Source organism: Arvicola amphibius, chromosome 8 (genome assembly GCF_903992535.2).
Source record: "Arvicola amphibius chromosome 8, mArvAmp1.2, whole genome shotgun sequence".
NCBI lineage: Eukaryota > Metazoa > Chordata > Mammalia > Rodentia > Cricetidae > Arvicola > Arvicola amphibius.
Window position 1 is genome coordinate 45,072,545 of NC_052054.1, and position 21,181 is coordinate 45,093,725.

A 21,181-nucleotide genomic window follows, 5' to 3' on the forward strand; every position below is an offset into this window, starting at 1 on the left:
CAGCCAGCCCTCTGGAAACTAGTTTAACATGTTCTGATCTAAAGATGCATTGAGCACATGGGCCAGCAATAGCAGATTCAAGCATTTATCCTAGAGGAGTGACTATTTCAATGGTGCAAAGAAGACTCGGGAATATTTATCATAGCTTTTGTTATTCAGTTTTACGGCTGAAAACAACACAAATTTCCTTGAGTTGAACAAAATGGTATTTTCCTACCATGGACCACAAATTCACCACGTGAAAAAGGAAGAAACTTTTAGTGTTGTGCATGTGATATGGTATGGATGGATTATTGCGACTATTTAGATGGACTGAAGGACAATGCGCTGAATGGAAAAAAATCTCAACAGATCAAGTGCTGTGTGGTTGCATTTAATATACTATGTTCCCGCAAAGAAGACGTACAGAAGGAGAACAAATTTGTGATTACTGGCTAATGGGAGAGGACTAGCTAGGATCAGTGTGATCTCGGAGGGGTAGACATGGGGAATGCTTTAGTCGCCATGAAACTGATCTGTGTTTTGATGTGGTTGTGATTACATGAATCTGTGCCTAAGAGTCTTCTGTTTCTGTTTCCATTTCTCTCTATCCCCCACTGTCACAGTGTGTGTGTGTGTGTGTGTGTGTGTGTGTGTGTGTGTGTGTGCCTGTCTGACTGTCTGACTGTCTGTCTCTCTGTCTCTTTGTTTCTGTCATACACACAGTTAAGGTAAAACACACAAAAATACAATAATGCCTGTAGTCTAGATAATAATGTTATAACTCTGTCAATATCCTGTTTTTGACATTATGTTAAGTCATAGAAAATGTCACCATCAGGAAAGCTGTATGCAGTGTTCAAAGGCTGCTATGCTTCTGAAATTTCCTTCATGTTTATAATCATTTAAGAATATACTTGTCTTCTGGGGCTCCATATATCAATTGTGACATTTAACCATAAGCTTTGTGGATAAGCAGAAAGAAAGGGATTTAGGAAGGAGTCACTCTTCCTATCTTTTCATTCTACGCAGGTTTTGAAGAGGATGAGAAAACCAGAGCATCCCTGGCAATCACTAATGAAGACTTATCACCCAGTAGGCTTGGGTTGAATCTTATCATTCATCTGTTCAAAAGCCTCCAGGGCTCTCTGTTGCCAGCAAGAGGAAGTTGCCATTCTCCTCTCATTGAAGACCCACAACATAGTCCAGACATAACTTTTTCTTTGTCATTCTCCATTTCTTGTAAAACTCTACACCACAACTAAAGTCATCTTTGAACATCAAAAATGTAACACATTAGTGTCAACCTAACACATTTGATGGCTTCCTCTGGAGCCAGCCTGAAGAACTGAACCTTTGGCCTGGCCACTAATCCCCATCTCTTCCTCTGGCTGGCTCCTAAAACTGTTCTTCTCCTTTCTTGTCTGACCACAGACGCCTTGTCCTCATACCATATGGCCTGGAACGTGACACACTCTTTGTTGGACCCAACTCCCTTCCAGTTCATATGCTACATTTACATCTCAGCTCCACTGCCGATTTTCAGAAAACAAAAAATCTTCCCCCATTCATTTCAGTCGGGACATTTTCACAAATGTTCCAACTGAACCATGTTAATCTTTCCTGGAATGCAAATATTTTATTATGACCATATTTTTAGTGGTTTAATGAAATGCTGCCTTTCTTGAGAATATGATTCTCGTATACATAATAAATATTAAAAACACACATATATTAAGAAAAGCTAGTACAGATTTATTACAGAAAAGTGACAACTCCCAAGAGTAGCAGGAGCTCCAAGGGAGGAATAGCTACAAACTGTGTGTTCCTTCACCTGTTTGAATCATCTAATACAATGCTTCAAACTCAGAAGAATTCAGAAATTATGTTTGAGGTAACTGTATGAATGGAATAGGAATAATAGCTTTTCAGATATTGCTCCTGGGTTTTCAGCCCCAGGCTTCTACCCAGCTATTGAGTCATAGCCACGTTCCGTTCTTAAACACTTTATCCATTCTCATAGACCCCCCCCCCCCCGATGGACACATTGTCTCCTTTCCAATAACCATCTTCCCTGCCTTCTTCAGACACAAACTCCTGGAAGACAGGACACACTCACATCTCTTTCTATCACCTGCAATGGCTGCCACATGCTGCAGGGGCTTCGTAATTCTCTTATTGATCACCACGACTAACCCATATAGTGTATACTCAGTTGATATTTACATAAACAAGGGACACATCATTATAGGTCTTCATTAGCCTCACCAATTCACAACAAGCAAACAGAATTAAATTAGTAAGAGGCAGCACAGCCCTGGTTCCTGGAGCAAGTGTCTTCTGTCCTGACCATATTTTTTTATTATTTAATATGTTTATTTGCTGTGAGTGGAAACATGACTGTAGAACTATCAAACTCAACTTGTTTTTTATGTCCCCTTTTTCCTTGCCCAGTAAATTCTAACAAAGGCCATCTGATTTTTACTGGAATTTTTGTTTTCTTCCTAGATTATTTTAAAAAAAATTCCTAGAGTGCAGCATTAATTAGGGTGCTGCTAAGCTAATCCGGGGAAAGGTAACTGGGTATCTAGGTGCATTAGTGATGGTGAAGAATCTCGCCAATTGTTTTGTTTGTTTGTTTTCAATCAACTTCACATAAACACAGGCCATCTGGGAAGAGCCCCCCCCCCCCCAATGGAGAAAAATTCTTCCAACAGATTTGCCTATGAGCAAGACTGTGGGGGCATTTTCTCGATTAATAACTGCTGTGGAGGGCTCAGCTCACTGTGGGCAGTACAACCTCTGAGTAGTCACTAAGGGTTGTATAAGAAAGCAGGCTGAGCAAGCCACGGGGAGCAAGCCAGTAAGCAGCTCCCCTCCATGGCCTCTGCTTCACTCCTGCCTCTAGGATCCTGCTTGAGTCTCTGCCATTGTTTCCCTCAGTGATAGACAGTGATTGGGACCTGTAAGCCAAATAAGCTCTGTCCTCTCCAGATTTTGGATCAAGTAGTTTTCCCACCTAGCAACAGAAAACAAATCAAGATAGTGTGTCACTGGGCTGGAGAGATGGCTCAGAGGTTAAGAGCATTGCCTGCTCTTCCAAAGGTCCTGAGTTCAATTCCCAGCAACCACATGGTGGCTCAAACCATCTGTTATGGGGTCTGGTGCCCTCTTCTGACCTGCAGGCATACACACAGACAGAATATTATATACATAATAAATAAATATTAAAAAAGATAGTGTATCACAGAAGGTGACCTAGATATCTGAGGCCCAGTGAAGCAGTGTTGGGGATTAATTGTTAATGTTTCTGGACCAAGAAAAACTTTTAAAAAATGAGAAAAAGCGTAAATCTTAAAAGACTAATAATTGACTGTGATTTTTGAAGGTCAAACATAAAAAGAAAAGGAAAAAAAGAAGAATAAGAAATAATTTACAAATGAAACACCTCCTTATTTTCTCTATATTTATTTATAAACTTTGATTCTGGTTCATGGTCATGGTTCAGTCAAGAAGCCAGTGTTCCACCATTCCTGTGTGTCTATACCTTCATAGATGTTCCAGTGGTCTCTAAATTTAGTAAGTGAACTTTTGGGAATTCCTGTGCCACTGACTGCTAGATTTTGGTGCAATTTAATTAACCTCTTTAAAAATATCGATTATCCACTATGTGTTGGATTTCTTCCAGGAACTAGAGCATCAAAGGTATAAAAGAAATTGTGTTTGCAGTTAAAGATCTTGAGTTCAGTGAATTAAATGGAGATACATGAAGTTATTTTTAGGAGAGAGACTGTGAAAATGGAGCATGAACAACGCACCATGGGAGCATAGGAGCCAGAGGAGTGCTTCCCATTATGGCGCTTAATGTAGTGCCGAGGTAGGCACCACATTAGGTGTAAGAACACTGCAGCTGGTCTCCTGCACCTATCTGTCTTGCAATATGTCACAGAGAATAACTGGGTGAGGTTGATCCACTCCCCACTTGGATGGACTGCTATCCAACTAGAACTGTTAGTAGTATTATTATTAAGAAGCATTTGTCTGTCTACTTGCCACATCTAAGTCAATTAGTTCTCAATATTCCAATATTCTCCTAGCTACTTGTATTATCCAATCAGAGTATATGTCTAGACTTTTATTCATTGGTTATGGGTAAAGGTTTCATTTTTCTTTTGGTTTTTTTTTTGTGTGTTTCATTGGTCATGATTAAAGAAGTATGTGGCTCTGATTGATACTGCCAGAGATCTACCTTATGACCATGCCCAGGTTCTGCATAGAATAAGCCAGAAGGCACAGAAGAGGGGAAAGATAAAAAGATCTTCAGCACTGATGTTATCATTAAGACATTTGACCGACTATCCTGAAGACTTCCCTTTCTCTAGGTGCTCTAATTATAAGATCCAATATATTTCTATACCATTAAACATTATTTTCATTGCACTTTCAATTACTGTATGATTTGAAAACATCCTGAATGTGGAAAGGATTTTACAGTGAGATAGATATTAATAGCTAGAAGATGGAGGGAGAAATATATTTCAAATAATACAAAAGGCTTAACCAAAGGTATTTAAAAGCTGCTGCTGCTGCTGCTGCTGCTGCTGTGTGTGTGTGTGTGTGTGTGTGTGTGTGTGTGTGTGTGTGTGTGTGTGTGTTGGTGTGTTGGGTAAGGTGTGTTCAAAGAAGGTTTTTTTTATATGAAGCATCTGCAGTAGAAGACAGCCTACACTTATATCTTCTTTCTAATTGAAAAAGACTAGACAAAAAAAGACCTTGTTCCTAACTGAAGAAGGCAGAGAAAAGCAGTACTCAGGGGAGAGTTGAGTGTTGTTTATCCATTGACAACATGTGCTGAACATCCAATGTCACATTTGTAGAGAACATCGCCAATGAATTGTTATCTCCATTATTAAAATAAAAATAGTTTTCATTGGAAACAAAGAAAAGATTTTTAAAATGGAATTCATAATAAAGCAGCCATTTCCTAAAGCCTATATCATTTATATACACTATGTATATGCCCATTGTTAGTACTGCTAGTGTATAACTAAAGGGTTTTCCATTTTAAAGCCACAATGGTCACATTAAAGGAAAGATGGGTGCTTATTTATTCTCTAATTAGAGCCTTCAACTTGCCTTTTTGAAATTTGGTGATATTTTTTTTAAAAAAATCAAAGCCAATGTAAATGGGAAATCTTATAACCATATTTTTATTAGATGTATATATTTATAAATGCAAATTTATGCATGATTTCTAACTTATTCTAACAAGTCACAATTCCTTTTTTGAAGACGGTCTGAAATCTTACAAAGAACTTAGGATGTGAGCACATCCAGACATATTTTAACCAAAAGAAATAGTATGTATTGTGCATGGAGCATTTTGGAAAGTACTTTTCATTCTGTAGAGGGAATGGCAAGGAGGAAAATGTGAAAGTAGGAAATTCAATTTCCAGACGAATATGCACCTGGATAAAAGAAGGTTCCCAAGGGAGCAAAGATGCCACAGAAATAATTTTTTCAAGGACATCACTAAAGAATGGGTACACGACCTCTGGGTCTTCTCCATCTGGACATTAGCTTGTCCCTTCCAATGTCAGTCCAAAAGCCACAGTATTCTAAAGACGAAATGAAGAGGGCTTGTTCAAGTTCTCTCCACGGGTTCACGTCTTGCTTCAGTGTGCATCGTCACTGGAATTCAGCCTACAAATGCTCCCAGAACACAAGCTGTGTGGGGGAATGGGCTTGGGCCAGATATTTCAGTCAGTAAAATGCTTGCTTTGAAACCACGAGGACCTGAGTTTGATCTCCACATGTAAAAATCAGGATTGAGGAGGGTGACATATTAGTTTGTAATCCCAGTGGCTGGAGAGGCAGAGACAGGGAGATTCTTTGAGCTTGCTGCTCAGTCAACAGAGCTTGCCAGGCAAGTCCAGGGCAAAGAGGGAACGGTAAGTGATGCCTGAGAAATGACACCCAAGGTTGTCACCAGACCTCTGCATTACATGCACACATGCATATGTTCACACATATGTAAAAAGAATACAAACCACATGTGGACATGCTCCTGGAAAATGTTGACTACTTTTATTTTAAGGTGTCTACTATTGCTTGCATATTTGTGTCTTCCAAAACTGATGTAGAAGCTAAATTGCTAGGGCAAGAGTACATAAAGATCAAGAGCTATTAAAAGGTGATTAGGCTACTGGCATGTTCCAGTCTCTGGTGAGAATAGAGTCATTATCCAATGGGGTTTGACCCACCTCTGACTGTTGTCCTTGTTTTTGCTCTTTAATACTGAATTTCCCTGCCTCCAGCACAGAGATCCAATAATTCTATTCATTATAAACTATCCACTTTTCAGCATTCTATTATAATCACAAAAGTCGACCAAGAAATCATCTTTGAAATCACATGGACATTAGGAATGTGATCAAATAACAAAATGAAACAAGGTTTAACTCACTTTCTCACACAGTCTGTGTTGTACATATTTACTTAGGTACTTTGTGTATTTATTTATTTACTCAAGTCATTGTAACTCCAAGACAAATTAAAATGATTACCGGAATCAAATCTCAGCTCATGCTCATCAGTGAATAATGTTTTGTGTTTTTCTTAGAATTTTAGAATAGCTGTGAAACCAATAATATTTCTGCACAAGGAAAAATGAAGGTGAAACAAATACACTCAAACTACTTTGAGTAGTAAAAATGAGTAACAATAATAAAAATAGATTAAGCTGATATTTGTGTTTGTGTTGCTGTGTATGAGCACATCTGTGGGAGAGGATGGAGTGAGACAGACAGACATACAGATAGACACATATACAGTAGCTATCTTCATGCATAACACATTTTAAGAATTTCGTTTTTATTCCTTCAGGGAAAAACCATAGAGTTCATATTCAATGCATTTTCTAAAAAGCTAAAAGAAAAGCTTGCTAAGTAGCTTGTTTACTTAATCAAAGTCTATTAACATTCCAAAAAAGTTAAGTTGTGATGAAATCAGATTTATTTTTATACTTATTAATAATTCTCCTGCTGACACAAGATTAGTTGGCAGCATTCAAATCCATGAATTACTTTTTGCATTATAAATGATTATTTTGGTATATTTAGAACAAAGAGGAACAGGCTGTCCTCATTTAGGAAAAATTAATGACATAAATGAAGTTCAATTTTAGTTTTTAAATTATCTACCTTAAGACCCAATTATACCACTCTTAGTCGTGTACCCAAAGGATACTTCATCCTAATATAAGGACTCTTGCTCAACTATGTTCCTCGTGATTTTATTCATAATAGACAGAAACTGGAAAAAAACCAGATGTACCTCAACTAAAGAATGGGTAAAGAGAATGTGGTACATTGAGTATTACTCAACTGTTTTTTAAATTTATTTATTATTGATTGTGTATACAATGTTCTGCACTGAATGTATGCCTGTTCACCAGAAGAGGGCACCAGATCTCATAGATGCTTGTGAGCCACCAAGTGGTTGCTGGGAATTGAACTCAGAACCTCTGAAAGAGCAGCCAGTGCTCTTAACCTCTGAGCCATCTCTCCAGCCACGTATTCAACTGTTTAAAAGGAAAGTGATATCATGAAACTTGCAGGCAAATGAATGAGATTCGAAAAAAAAACATCTCAAGTGGGGTAACCCAGACCCAGAAAAACAAACATGATATGTTTTCACTTATAAGAGGACATTAGCTACAATCCACAGACCCAGGAAGATAAGGTAAAGGGGAGGTTTCCAGGGAGAAAGCATGAATTTCGCTGGGAAGGGGCAATAAAGTAGATTTTGCAGGTGGACTGGGGACAGATGAGGATGAGAACAGCAGGCATCAGGTGTGGGGGGAGATGGAGGAAGAAAGGGCAGGGAGAGACCATTGGAACTGGGGAGCACGTGCAAGATAGTGTGGAAATCTAGTGCAATAGAAGTTTCCCTGATTCTATGAGGATGACCCTAACAAGGACTCTTAGTAATGGAAGATAGAGTCTGAGCTGGCCATTTACAGCCAGGCAAAGCTGCAATGCTGGGATTGGGTTACACTGGTTGAATTTTTGGCTGAGATGGTACTACTAAGATCCCTAAATAAGCCAGGCTGATGCAAGGACAGAAGGTTGCTCTCTGAAAATTTACAACAGACCCCACTGCCAAAGACAACATCCACATAGCTCATTGAATAATGTAGAGGCATCAAGCTGGTGCTCGCTTGAAACCTTCACCCCTACATTCTAGTCTCTTTGGCAGGAGAAGGTACTTTGCAGGCTACAGCAAGTGAAACCTGGACACCAACCCAACTAAAAAACCCTCTACCTATAATCTGTCCTGCCTACAAGATGTTCCGGGGCAGTAGTGGCATAGAACTTTGGGAGTGGCCAATTGAGGACCATAACAAGAGAGGGAGCCAATGGCCCTGGATGGCTAGAAACAGGAGACTGGATAGCCCAGAAACCTAGAGTAGAAACAAATATGACTGGGAAAAAAATCAAAGAAGGGATTCCTAATGATATTCTTCTATACTTATAGATCAGTGCCTTGTCCAGTCATCATCAGACGGGCTTCCTCCTGCACCCAATGAGAGCGGCTGCAGAGTCCCACAGCCAGACACTTTGCAGAGAGTCTATAATTGGAGTTCTACATCGGGTTCCTTCCCTTGGAGTTAAGGGAATCCTTCTGAAGAGTGGTAAGAAAGACTTGGAGTCAGAGGAGTTGAAGACACCCGGGGAACATACCCAACTGAATCAACGAAGCAGGGCTCACATGGGCTCACAGAGACTGAAGAAGCAAGCACGGTGCCCGTATGGATCATGTGTGTTATGGCTGTTAGCTTGGTGTTTATGAGGAACTCCTACAATGGGAGGGATATATCTCTGGCTCTTTTGCCTGCTCTTGAGACTTTTTCCCTCCTATTGGGTCGCTTTGTCCAACTATGATATGAGGACTTTTGCTTTACAAGTGTCTTGTTTTGTGGTGCTTGGCTGTAATCTCTCAGGGATCTGCTCTCTTTTGAAGGGGAAATGGGAGGGGGAGTGGATCTGGGGAGAGAAAAGTAGTAGGGAAGCTAGAAGGACTGGAAGGAATGAAAACTGTGGTTGGGAATGTATTGTATGACAGAAGAATTTATTTTCAACTAAAAAAATAAATTCAAATTAAAAAGTAAAATAGAAAATAAAACCTCATCAAGTAGTATATGGATTTCCAACAAATTAAACTCAAAGTGGGCTGTGTCTGGAAAGTTGTGAGGAGAGAAACCATCTTACCTGGACACTGGTCAGGGTCGTGTACTGGTAAGCCTTGACCACCAGGTAATTAGCTTCCAAGTCTATGAGTCCCAGGATCATGTACTTCCACCATCTTCGTCGCAAAATTGCCAAGAGGTTTTCTTCTCCTGTGGTACAAAGTTAAAAAAAAATGGCTTAAGTTCTTGATACATTACATATTTAGAATTCTAACATGTTGTTGTACCCATATGTGCATTTTTATCAGAGATTTACCCAATATTTAGTGCCTTAATCTATCAAAGACTCACATACTTTACTTAGGAAATTGTCTTCATGGTCACTTTTGGGTCTTCAAATTAGTTTCTACACCAGACTGAGTAGGTCATCGCTTACCATGGCGTATTGACTGTGTGTGTGTGTGAAAGAATAGTTGTGTCATGAGAAAAGTAAAAGGAAAAATGTTCAAGAAAGGGTGCATTGCACAAAAAACTCAAGGACATTACAAACAATGCTGCTATGAACATAGTTGAGCACATTTCCTTATGATATGCTTGAGTATCCGTTGGATATATATCCAAAAGTGGTATTACTGAGTCTTGAGGTAGGTTGTTTCCTAATTATCTGAGAAATCGCCATACTATTTTCCAGAGCAAAAGTACCAGTTTGCACTCCCACCAGGAATGGAGGAGTGTTCCCTTTACCACACATCTTTCTAGCATAAGCTGTCATCAGTGTTTTTGATCTTGGCCATTCTGAGAGGTGTAAGATAGAATTTCAGAGATGTTTTGATTTGCATTTCTCTCATGGCTAAGGATGTTGAGCATTTCCTTAAGTGTCTTTCAGCAATTTTAGATTCCTCTGTTGAGAGTTCTCTGTTGAATTCTGTACCCCACTTTTTTACTGAATTATTTGTTATTTTGATGATCAATTTCTTGAGTTCTTTGTATATTTTGGAGATTAGATCCTCTGTCTGAATTGGGGTTGGTGAAGATCGTTTCCCATTCTGTAGGCTGGCATTTTGTCTTGTTGACCATGTCCTTTGCTTTACAGAAACTTTTCAGTTTTGGGAGGTCCCATTTATTAATTATTGATCTCAGTGTCTGTGCTACTGGGGTTATATTTAGGAAATGGTCTCCTGTGCTAATGCATTCAAGTGTACTTCCCACTTTCTCTTCTGTGAGGTTCAGTGTGGTTGGTTTTATGTTGATGTCTTTGATTCATTTGGACTGAGTTTTGTGTGTGGCAATAGATATGGATCTATTTTCATTCTTTTACATGTTGATATCCAGTTATGCCAGCACTATTTGTTGAATATGCTTTCTTTTTTTCCATCTTATATGTTTTGATTCTTAATAAAAAAAAATCAGGTGTTTGTAGGTGTGTTGATTGATATCCAGGTCTTCCATTAACTTCCATTGGTCCTCCTGTCTGTTTTTATGCCAATACCAGACTGTTTTCAGTACTATAGCTCTGTAGTAGAGTTTGAAGTCAGGGATTGTTATGTCTCCACAAGTTTCTTTATTGTACAGGATTGTTTGGGCTATACTTTGTTTTTGTGATTTTTCACATGAGGTTGAGTATTGCCAGAACCTGGAAACAACCAAAATGACCCTCAACCAAAGAATGGATAAAGAAAATGTGGTACATTTACACAACGGAGTACTACACAGGAGAAAAAATAACATCTTGAAATTTGCAGGCAAGTGGATGGATCTAGAAAACATCATATTGAGTGAGGTAACCCAGACCCAGCAAGACAAATATTATATGTACTCACTCATAAGTGGCTTTTAGACATAAAGCAAAGAAAAACAAGCCTATAGTCTACAACCCTAGACAACAAAGGACCCTGGATCTAATCTACATGGATCTAATCTACATGGGAAGTAGAACATGGATCTAATCTACATGGGATCTAATCTACATGGATCTAATCTACATGGGAAGTAGAAAAAGACAAGATCTCCTGAGTAAATTCAGAGCATGGGAACCTTGGGACAGGGTTTAAGGGGAGGGGGAGGGAAAGAGGGGAACAGAGAAAGATGTATAGCTCAATAAAAACATTTAAAAAAGAAAAAACAAAGAGGGGAAACTGTAATCAGAATATGTTGTATAATAAAAGTCTATTTTCAATAAAAAGAATTTTATTAAAAACACAAAACCCAGACCATCCTAAATTTCAAGACTGTGTTAGAACAGATACAGACCAAAAGAAAAGCGTCCCATTAGAAGCAGTTTTGTATGTGTAGTAAGACTTTAAGATGGCATCCGAAAGATTCTTCTGCTTGAATGTCCATGTCTAATATAGATATGTGTAAAGGATGTGTAGAGAGAAAGCTTCAGGATAGAAAAAATCACCACCTGACTCTTCTCTCAGTGCTGCCAACAATTTCATCGCCTTGTCTGACATTCATAGAACCTGGACAGACTTTAGATATCTTCAATCTTATTGTGATATGTATTACAAGCTGAAATAAATCTTATTTCTAAAAATGACCCAATGATAATTTCATACAGATATTTGTGGCCAGCTTGTGAAGTCTTCACAGACAACACTGAATATATAGACATTCTGATTAAATAGTGATGTATATATATGAATCAATATTGTTTATTGTTATTTCAATACATAGATATTTAAAACAAAAAAATGTTTATTGTATTCTGGTTTCAAACGGGTCAGAAATCTGGGTGCAGCTTAACTGAATGATTATGATTCAAGATTTTGCTCCCTGACCCACACAACCCCCAGCAACCAGGTAGTAGCAACCTTTCTAACCAAATATCCCCCTCCCCCGCCTCTGCACCAGAGACCCCAAGCACCACAGGCCCAGATTGCACCTGGACCAATGGGTGAGTGTCTGAGATCCCTGCCGGAGAGACCTGCTCTTTAAACCCTAACCCCGATTCCTCCCACTACCATGGCAACACCAACAACCAGGCAGCGGTACCCTCTCTTGCCAACCATCTCCCACCTCTGCACCACGGACCACAGGCCCCACTAGCCCCAACTGTACCTGGAGGGACCGCACCAGTGACTACTGTGGCCATAGGCCCCAAACGCATCTGGAGGAAGAGTGACCACCTGAACTACAGGCCGCACCTGTACAGATTGGAGGAAGAGATGGGTAGATAGATGCCCGTGTAAGAATGCATTCAACAACACAAAGAACAATATGGCACCACCAGAAAATAGTGGTCCTACATCAGGAAGACATGAACAGCCCAACACTGATGAAGCAGAACAAAATGATCTTAAAAACAACTTTATGAAGACGATGGGGGCCCTGAAAGAAGAAGTGAAAAATTCCCGTAAAGAAACGGAGGAAAGATTTAAGAGTTCAGTAAGTTCCAGGCAGACTGCCAGCCAAGGACTCAGTCTCATCCTTAGGATTAATGAGCAAGGGGTCTTTGGCTGTTGGAAGCTCTTTGACCGTTACCAGAGGGGACGTTACCAGCCCAAGAGAGAGAAGTGTGTCACAGTCAACAAAGCTGAAAGGAGTTGGAGATCTGAAGAGCGCTTTGACATGGGTTACGGAAACGGAGAGCTTGAATTTGTCCTGCTGGCTTTTGGTCTTGCTTTGATTCAGTATTTCTTCACTATGCTCCTCCCCCATTTTGGAATAGTAATGTATATCCTGTGCCACTGTGTGTTGGGAGTGTGTAATTTGTTTAGTATTTTATGGGGGTTACAGTAAAGAAATTGCCTTGAGTCTCAGAAGAGACATTGAACTTTGAAACAGATTATGGAGACTTTTGAAGTTGAACTAAATGCACTTGGCATTATGATAGAACTGCAAACCTAGAGGGGCTGAGGGTGGAATGTGGTGGTTTTAATGAGATGGGCATGCCAGCTGATGAGCTATGAGGGAAGGATTAGGGGGCATGGTTTTGTTAGGGGAGATGAGTCACTAGGCATGGGCTTTGAGGTTTCAAAAATCCATACCAGGCCCTGTGTTTCTCTTTCTTTCTGCTGTTACAAGTGGATTAGGATGTAAAGCTCTCGGGTGCTACTTCAGCATCATGCTGCCTACATGATGCCACTCTCCCTGTCACAAAAATAATGGATTAAATCTCTGTTATGGTTATTCTTGGCTGTCAACTTGACTATGTCTGGAATTAACTAAAACCCAAATGGGTGGGCATAACTATGAGGCATTTTTCATAATTAAATCATTTGAAGTGGAGAGACTTAATCTAGATCTTTGAGGTAGGAAAATAAACCTTTAATCCAGTTCTTTTGAGGTAGGAAGGTCCATCTTTAATCTGGGCCAAACCTTCTGCCACCAGCCTATATGAAGGAATGAAGGAACCTTGCTCTCCTTGCCAGCTTGCTCTTACCCTCACTGCCAAGTGCAACTATAAAGTCATGGGTCATTGTCACTGGCATTAAAGCCTACTTCTTTGGGATTCCAGCATTTACTGAAGACCTGCTAAGATATCCAGCCTTATGGACTGAAAAACTACTGGATTCTTGGATCTTTCATTCAAAGGCAGCCAGTGTTAGATTAGCTAAACCACAGACTATAAGTCATTCTAATAAAAAATCTGAAACTAAAAGCAATCCTCCAATCAGCACTTTCTTTTATAAAAGTCACCTAGGTCATGGTGTCTCTTCAGAGCAATAGAAACCCCAAATAAGTACTGTTCCTCTAGTGTCCCAAAAAAAGTACCAGTATACACCTCTTTTTTTTAAAATTATTTTTATCAAGCTATATATTTTTCTCTGCTGCCCCCCCCTTTCTCTTTCCCCTTCTACCCTATTCCCTTCCCTCCCATGATCCTCATGCTCCCAATTTATTCAGGAGATCTTGTCTTTTCCTACTTCCCATATAGATTAGAGCCATGTTTGTCTCTCTTAGGATCCTCTTTGTTTTCTAGGTTCTCTGGGATTGTGAATTATAGGATGTTTTTTCTTTTCTTTATTTCTAAAAGCCACTTATGAATGAGTAGATATAATATTTGTCTTTCTGGGTTAGGTTACCTCACTCAATATAATGTTTTCTAGATCCATCCATTTGCCCCCAAGTTTCAAGATGTCATTATTTTTTCTGCTGTGTAGTACTCCATTGTGTAAATATACCATATTTTCCTTATCCATTATTTGGTCAGGGGCATTTGGGTTGTTTCCTGGTTCTGGCTATGACAAACAATGCTGCTATGAACATAGTTGAGCACATGCCCTTGTGCTATGCTTGAGAATTTTTTGGGTATATATCCAAAAGTGGTATTGCTGGGTCTTGATGAAGGTTGCTTCCTAATTTTCTGAGTAATTGTCATACTGATATCCAAATGGGCTGTACCAGCTTGCAATTCCACCAGCAATGCAGGAGTATTCCCTTTATCCCACATCCTCTCCAACATAAGTTATCATCAGTGATTTTGACCTTGGCCATTCTTACAGGTGTAGGATAGAATCTCGGTTGTTTTGATTTGCATTTCGCTGATGACTAAGGATGTTGAGCATTTCCTTTAAGTGTCTTTCAGCCATTTTAGATTCATGTGTTGAGAGTTCTGTTTAGGTCTGTACCATTTTTCATTGGATTATTTGTTCTTTTGAATACCAATTTCTTGAGTTCTTTGTATATTTTGGAAATCAGTCCTCTGTCCAATTTGGGGTTGGTGAAAATCTTTTCCCATTCTGTAAGCTGCCATTTTGTCTTGTTTACTGTGTCCTTTGCTTTACAGAAGCTTATCAGTTTCATATGATATGATAGTTTACATAAGTGACACCAAAAAATTGTACCACGGAATTTCTACAACTCAAAAACACCTTAAGTAATGTAGCCAGATACAAGTGAAAGACCCCTCTGTGCTTGAAAGACCCCTGTGCCCACATACTATGTTAAACTCTGCTGAAATTTAGCTGAGCCACAGAAGGAAAGTCCCCCCCCCCCTGGCTCAGCCGATGCTAAAACAGGATATTTATGGGTTGCAGACTCGCTGACTAGACTGAGGAGAAGGAATACTCCATCCCCCAAGACATTCTATCAAAACTGTCCACTTGCTGCAGGGTGCTTTATCTAGCTTTGTGGTTTTCTGGGAAATTCAAGAACAGACGTGAGGCCATCCCCAGGATGAGCTAAGCCTGCCAATTTAAGAGCCAATGAAATGCTCGTGCTATACTACTACCCCCTTATGTAATCATTTTTCCCTATAAATATGGCTGTTTAAATCTGCCTGGTGTGCTCAGTTGGCAAAAGCTACTGATACACCCGCAGGCACCTGTGTGATCAATAAAGACACTTCTTGCTGATTGCATCTGTTGGCCTGGATTAGAGTCTGGAGGATCTCTCCCACTGCCCTTGAAATCAAGGGTCTTTCACAAGATTATTTCGAAAAATCAGTAGCCCTTCTTTACACAGATGATAAATGGGCTGAGAAAGAAATCAGAAAAATATTACCCTTCATAATAGCCATAAATAACATAAACTATCTTGGAGTAACTCTAACCAAACAAATGGAAAACCTGTATGACAAGACCTTTAAATCCTTGAAGGAAGAAATTGAAGAAGACACCAGAAAATGGAAAGCTCTCCCATGCTCTTGGGTAGATACAATTAACATAGTAAAAAAGCCATCTTATCAAAAGCAATCACAGATTCAATATAATGCCCAACAAAATTCTTGACAGATCTCTAAAGAACAATGCTGAACTTCATATGGAAAGAAAAACAAACAAACAAACAGGATAGCCAAAACAATCCCGTGCAATAAAAGAACTTCTGAAGGCATCACAATACCTGATTTCAAACTCCACTACAGAGTTACAGTACTGAAAACAGCCTGGTATTGGCATAAAACCAGACAGGAAAACCAATGGAACTGATTCAAAGACCTGGATATCTGATGTAGGCGGGTCTTCTATCAATCTGTTGATTTCATTGGTTAATTAATAAAGAAAACTGCTTAGCCTAATAGGTTAGAACATAGGTGGGTGGAGTAGACAGAACAGGAAGAAGGAAGTGAGGTAGATGGCTCAGTCAGATGCCATGCCTCTCCTAAGTTAGTCAGACTGCCATGCCTCTCCTGAGAGAGAGAGATACGATGAAGCTCCAGCCCAAGATGGACGTACGCTAGAAACTTCCCGGTAAGACACTGCTCATGGTATTACATATATTATTAGATATGGGTTAGTCAAGATGTGAATAAGAGGCTGAAAATAATGGGCCAGGCAGTGTTTAAAAGAATACAATTTGTGTGTTGTTATTTCGGTGTAAAGCTAACCAAGCGGGAGCCGGGCAGGATGAAAAGCAGGCTGGCCCGCAGCCCCTCACTACAGATATCAATCCACATATCTATGAACACCTAATTTTTGACAAAGAAGCAAAATATATAAAATGAAAAGAAGAAAGCATATTCAACAAATGGTGCTGGCATAACTGGATATCAACATGTAGGAGAATGAAAACAGATCCATATCCATCATCATGCACAAAACTCAAGTCCAAATGGATCGAAGATCTCAATAAAAAACCAACCACACTGAACCTCATAGAAGGGAAAGTGAGAAGTACACTTGAATGCATTGGCACAGGAGACCACTTCCTAAATATAACCCCAGCAGCACAGACACTGAGAGAAATAATTAACAAATGGGACCTCCTGAAACATCATACATTTCTAACAGAACTGCTGCCACTCTTCTGTTCCTGGATTGGGACTCTCTGTGATGTGCTCCAGCCACTTGCATTGCTTATCTGTTTTTTATCTCTATTACCCATTAAGTTATTCATAATCAGAGCAACCTGGCATTGTCTTGATCTTTATCTCCAGGAACCCAAAGTCCATGAAAAGTAGTCAGTAAATAATATAGGAATAAAGTTTATATTTAGTCATCTCAGAAAGGTGAAATAACACTGAAATTGAGGTAGTTAAAATACATCCACTACATTCTGGCTCATTCCACTGAGAGCTTTCTAGTTGAAACTACGACATTGACAAAACTAATTTGTTGAGTATTTGACACATAATACACTGGACAGAGGCCATAAAATTGTTAATGGTGTATTTAACCTCAAAGCTGCCATTCTAAAGTCACAGGTCATTGTCCCTGCTATTTTACACAGTGAAGGATTGCCAAATCAGAGTCTACAAGCCACATCTCAACACACTTTGCTGGAATACTAGGCTATAGCAATGTTACTTGGCTCACTAACCAAGAACATAGCCAAAATCATCATTATATGGGCTCAGACAAAGGATAGGTTGCCTTGCTGGTCTGCTGATAACAACTTCAAGGAAATACACACCATGGAATGTTTCCACGGTGTTTCATTTCATGACTCTGTAAATACTCAACAGACATGATTAGCAAAATTATTCAGGATGGATACTACTTTTTATCCAGGAAGGAGGCTACTTGGTTTTAAAAGGAGCACCTGACTCACACTGCAGCACAGTAGATAATTAAAACTTTAAAGTAATGACAATATATTTTTGGAATCCCTGTGCTAAAGGCCCCTCTGAATCTCATGAAAGAGAGAAATCCATGGGAATATAATACCCTGATATTCATTGAATGTGAATGCTTTGAAATTACCTCTAGATTTTATTTTTATTAACTGTAAAGGGTAATAAAACCTATGAGCAATGAATAGAATCTTTGGGATTGCAGTTTGGTATTTAAATATAACCTATTTTCTAATGTTTCACTATCTGCATGATTAAATACAAACAAAAATACTGGATAAGAAAGTATTAATGTACTCTCCATCTTGATTTAACAAATGTTAACATTTTGTGATGTTTGTTTCAGGTTTTTTTTTTGAGAAATTATTATAGAAGAAATTGAAGTTCACCTTCTACTCCTGCCAGATTCTATTTCCCAACAGTGATTGTATGGGACTTTCCTGAAAATTGCCGAGATTCTGGATATTTTAAGAAAGTTCCCCACACCAAATTTTAAAACTAATGCCAGATGGGGGGGGTAGTCCTCAAAAAAACTACAGTTTTCTAATTGTTTGATTAGCTTAAATTTAGGAAGTTAGCTTAAGAGGAGATAGTATCAGGACTGTGTTCGTAAGACTTTTCAATAGTAGTTTGTCTTCCAACAGAACAAAATATTATCCACTCCTATGCAAAATCTTGAATGCATATGAGATGCATCCCCATAAAACATGGTCCTATAAACCCTCAGACTTGGATTAAAAGTATACACTCACACACACACACATACACACACACACACACACACACACACACACACCTCCTTGTGAAACAATAAAAGTGTTTCTCTCTAGAAAAAGTGTCAAAATTCTGTGGTTATCCCTCAAGTTGCTGTCATTGTGAAGACACCACTTCTATTGCTCACTAGTGAACATCTTTAATGGTAGGTCTTCTGGAGAAGAGTGGGTGGTAGGTGCTTTGATTTGAAATTATCCAGAGCAATCATAATGAAACTCTGTATTAATATAAATCTCTCGATTTTCCCGGGGCGAGCCTGCTGAGAGGAAAATGTATTTGTCCTCTTTAATGACAAGACCATTTCCCTTTACTTCATCCCGTTTTGTGAAAAGTGCCCCGATTTGCCTTCTGGAACTATCCTGTAATTGACTCCGATGCCTCACGACATTAGGCAGATGAATCTGTCAGTTTTGTGAATTTAGTTTTGAACAAAGAACTATGTAGCAGCTAATGACACACGATGTAAGGGGAAGAGGCCAAAGCAGGCTTGCCTCTGGACGCCTGCCACTTGCTGAGGAGATTCGAAAGACAACATGACAGAAGGTGCCAGCCTGAGCTCTTGAGGGCTGACCTTGAGCTCTGACACGAGAGCAGCTGTCATGGCGGACACATAGGTTAGCTCCAACATGGGAAATTAAAAGGCTAAAGTATCAGTGGGCCAGATGCCTGGGAAATCAGGAAGCCTGCTGGCATGCTCTCAGTACCCAGCCTCTTATCTCCGATCTCACTGGCCAAGTAGATACCCACAAAGGCTACTTCTGTTAACTGGTCATTTGTTTTCCACCGAATATGACTGTCAGGTACTTGGCCAGCAGCACCACGCTTTCTTGCTCCTATTTGCCTGACACTTTAAAGTCTAGGTTAAAAGCTTGGAGTCAGAGACCTCTGTGAAAACACTGGCTGCCACTTACCAGGCAGAGTCACCTTGAAACACGGTGCTCATTTATAAAATGAAGCAAATACCACTTACTTGAAAATGTTTCCGTAAGGATTAAGTGGGAAATGCACATAGAGCTAGCTTTGCGTAAATACTGGGTAGGTGATGGCTTTGTTATTAACAGCGCCGTGAGGAAAATATTTTCAGATTAGAAAATTGGATTTAGAAGAAGTTGGGTATTTTTTCCAAGGTCTGTTCTGATATTTTTTTTTATTATAAAGTATTTACTACTCTAGAAATGGAACATTGTCTACATGGAAAATTTAATAAAACAAGTCAGAAGTGTTTCATATTATTTCTTCCTGAAATTAACTTCAGATAAAAGAAAAGGCATTTTTTGAGCAATGTAATAATAGAGTCTCTCTCTCTCTCTCTCTCTCTCTCTCTCTCTCTCTCTCTCTCTCTCTCTGTCTGTCTTTCTCTTCCTCTCCCTCTCTCTCTCTCGTTTGTATTTCCAACTGAAAATATTGACATGGGTGAGGAAATGTAATACATGAGCTGAGCCTAGAATATCTTGTCACATAGAGGAGAAGAGAGCATTCTAAATCTAGAGAGTTTTATCAAAAGGATTCAGGGGCCAATTGGAAGAAGTTTTCCAGTGGAAATAACCAGGTTGGCAAAAAATGCTTGAAATTTGATAAATTCATGAGTTTTGATGAATTAAAAAAAACACCAGGAACCACTGCAACCTCCATCTGAGAGATACAGAAAGCACCAATGATAATAAGACCTGGTTGTTATTGGGAAAAGTTGGTTAAATCAAGTCAGGATTCTGAAAATTGGGAGACAAAGTAAAATAATCAAGTTCTGTCCCCTCTTTTTCCCATGATCCTGTGTGAGCTCCACCAAGGAGTAACTAAACAGCAGGTGAGAGATTGTGTTATAATTTATTTTTTGAAAAAATTGTGCAAAGAGAAGTCACACCACACAACAGGGCTCACATGACTGGTTTATTGGAAGAGGAAAGAGAAGGGACAGAAAACATGACAGAGAAGGGGACAGAGAGGGGGAGCAAAGAGAGAGGGGCCGGAGACCAGTCCTTGGGGACAAGGGTGGTGGAAGAGAGAGAGAGACAGAGACAAGTCAGAGAGGCTGGGAGGTAGGCAAGGCCCACCTTTTATAAGGGAATGAACCAAATGGGCACAGGGGATGCTCTTAATGGCTGCAATTGAGGCTGTATTCTGTCAGGACCCCAAGGGCAGGCCAGAACAAATGCCTGAATAATAACAGACTGTCTTTATGATAATAACCTACCTTACTCATAATAAATGAGTAAGAAGTAAGATGGATAAAATGTCATAGTTCAGTATGAGTAAGTGGTGGTAAGCCTTGGCCTTAGCAGTTGAGAGAAACAACCAGACTCTGTGTCTCTTGTTTCTTGACAAGAAGAAAACACCACCTATACCCTGCTGTACATGTCCTTAAATTTGAACAACTATCTGTACTCAGGCACCGCTTCAGGAGATAGTGTTAGAGAAACATGTTAAAGCACACAAAGAAGATCTAATCGGCAAAATGCAGACATTTCCTGGCCTTTCTACTTTATGTTTGCCCTTTGAATGATATTAACTGAAAGCTTGTTAGAAATGCAGGGTACTGCTGGGTGGTGGTGACACACACCCTTAATCCCAGCACTTGGGTGGCAGAAGAAGGTGGATCTCTGTGAGTTTGAGGCCAGCCTGGTCTACAGAGCGAGTTCTAGGTCAGCCAGGGCTACAAAAAGAAATCCTGCCTCAAAAAACATAGATGATAGGTAGATAGGTAGATAGATAGATGATAGATAGCTAGATAGATAGCTAGATAGATAGATAGATAGATAGATAGATAGATAGATAGATAGATAGAC

At 39.5% G+C, this 21,181-nt stretch overlaps 1 protein-coding gene across 1 annotated transcript in view; it reads right to left on the reverse strand.

Moving 5' to 3' along the window:
• The window catches only part of Slc35f1 (solute carrier family 35 member F1), a 430,910-nt gene that overhangs the window by 85,086 nt on the left and 324,643 nt on the right, over positions 1-21,181 (reverse strand). The window contains exon 3 of the mRNA XM_038340065.1: positions 9,252-9,379. Coding sequence (XP_038195993.1) covers positions 9,252-9,379 — 128 coding nt within the window. The remainder of the gene's footprint in view (positions 1-9,251; positions 9,380-21,181) is intronic.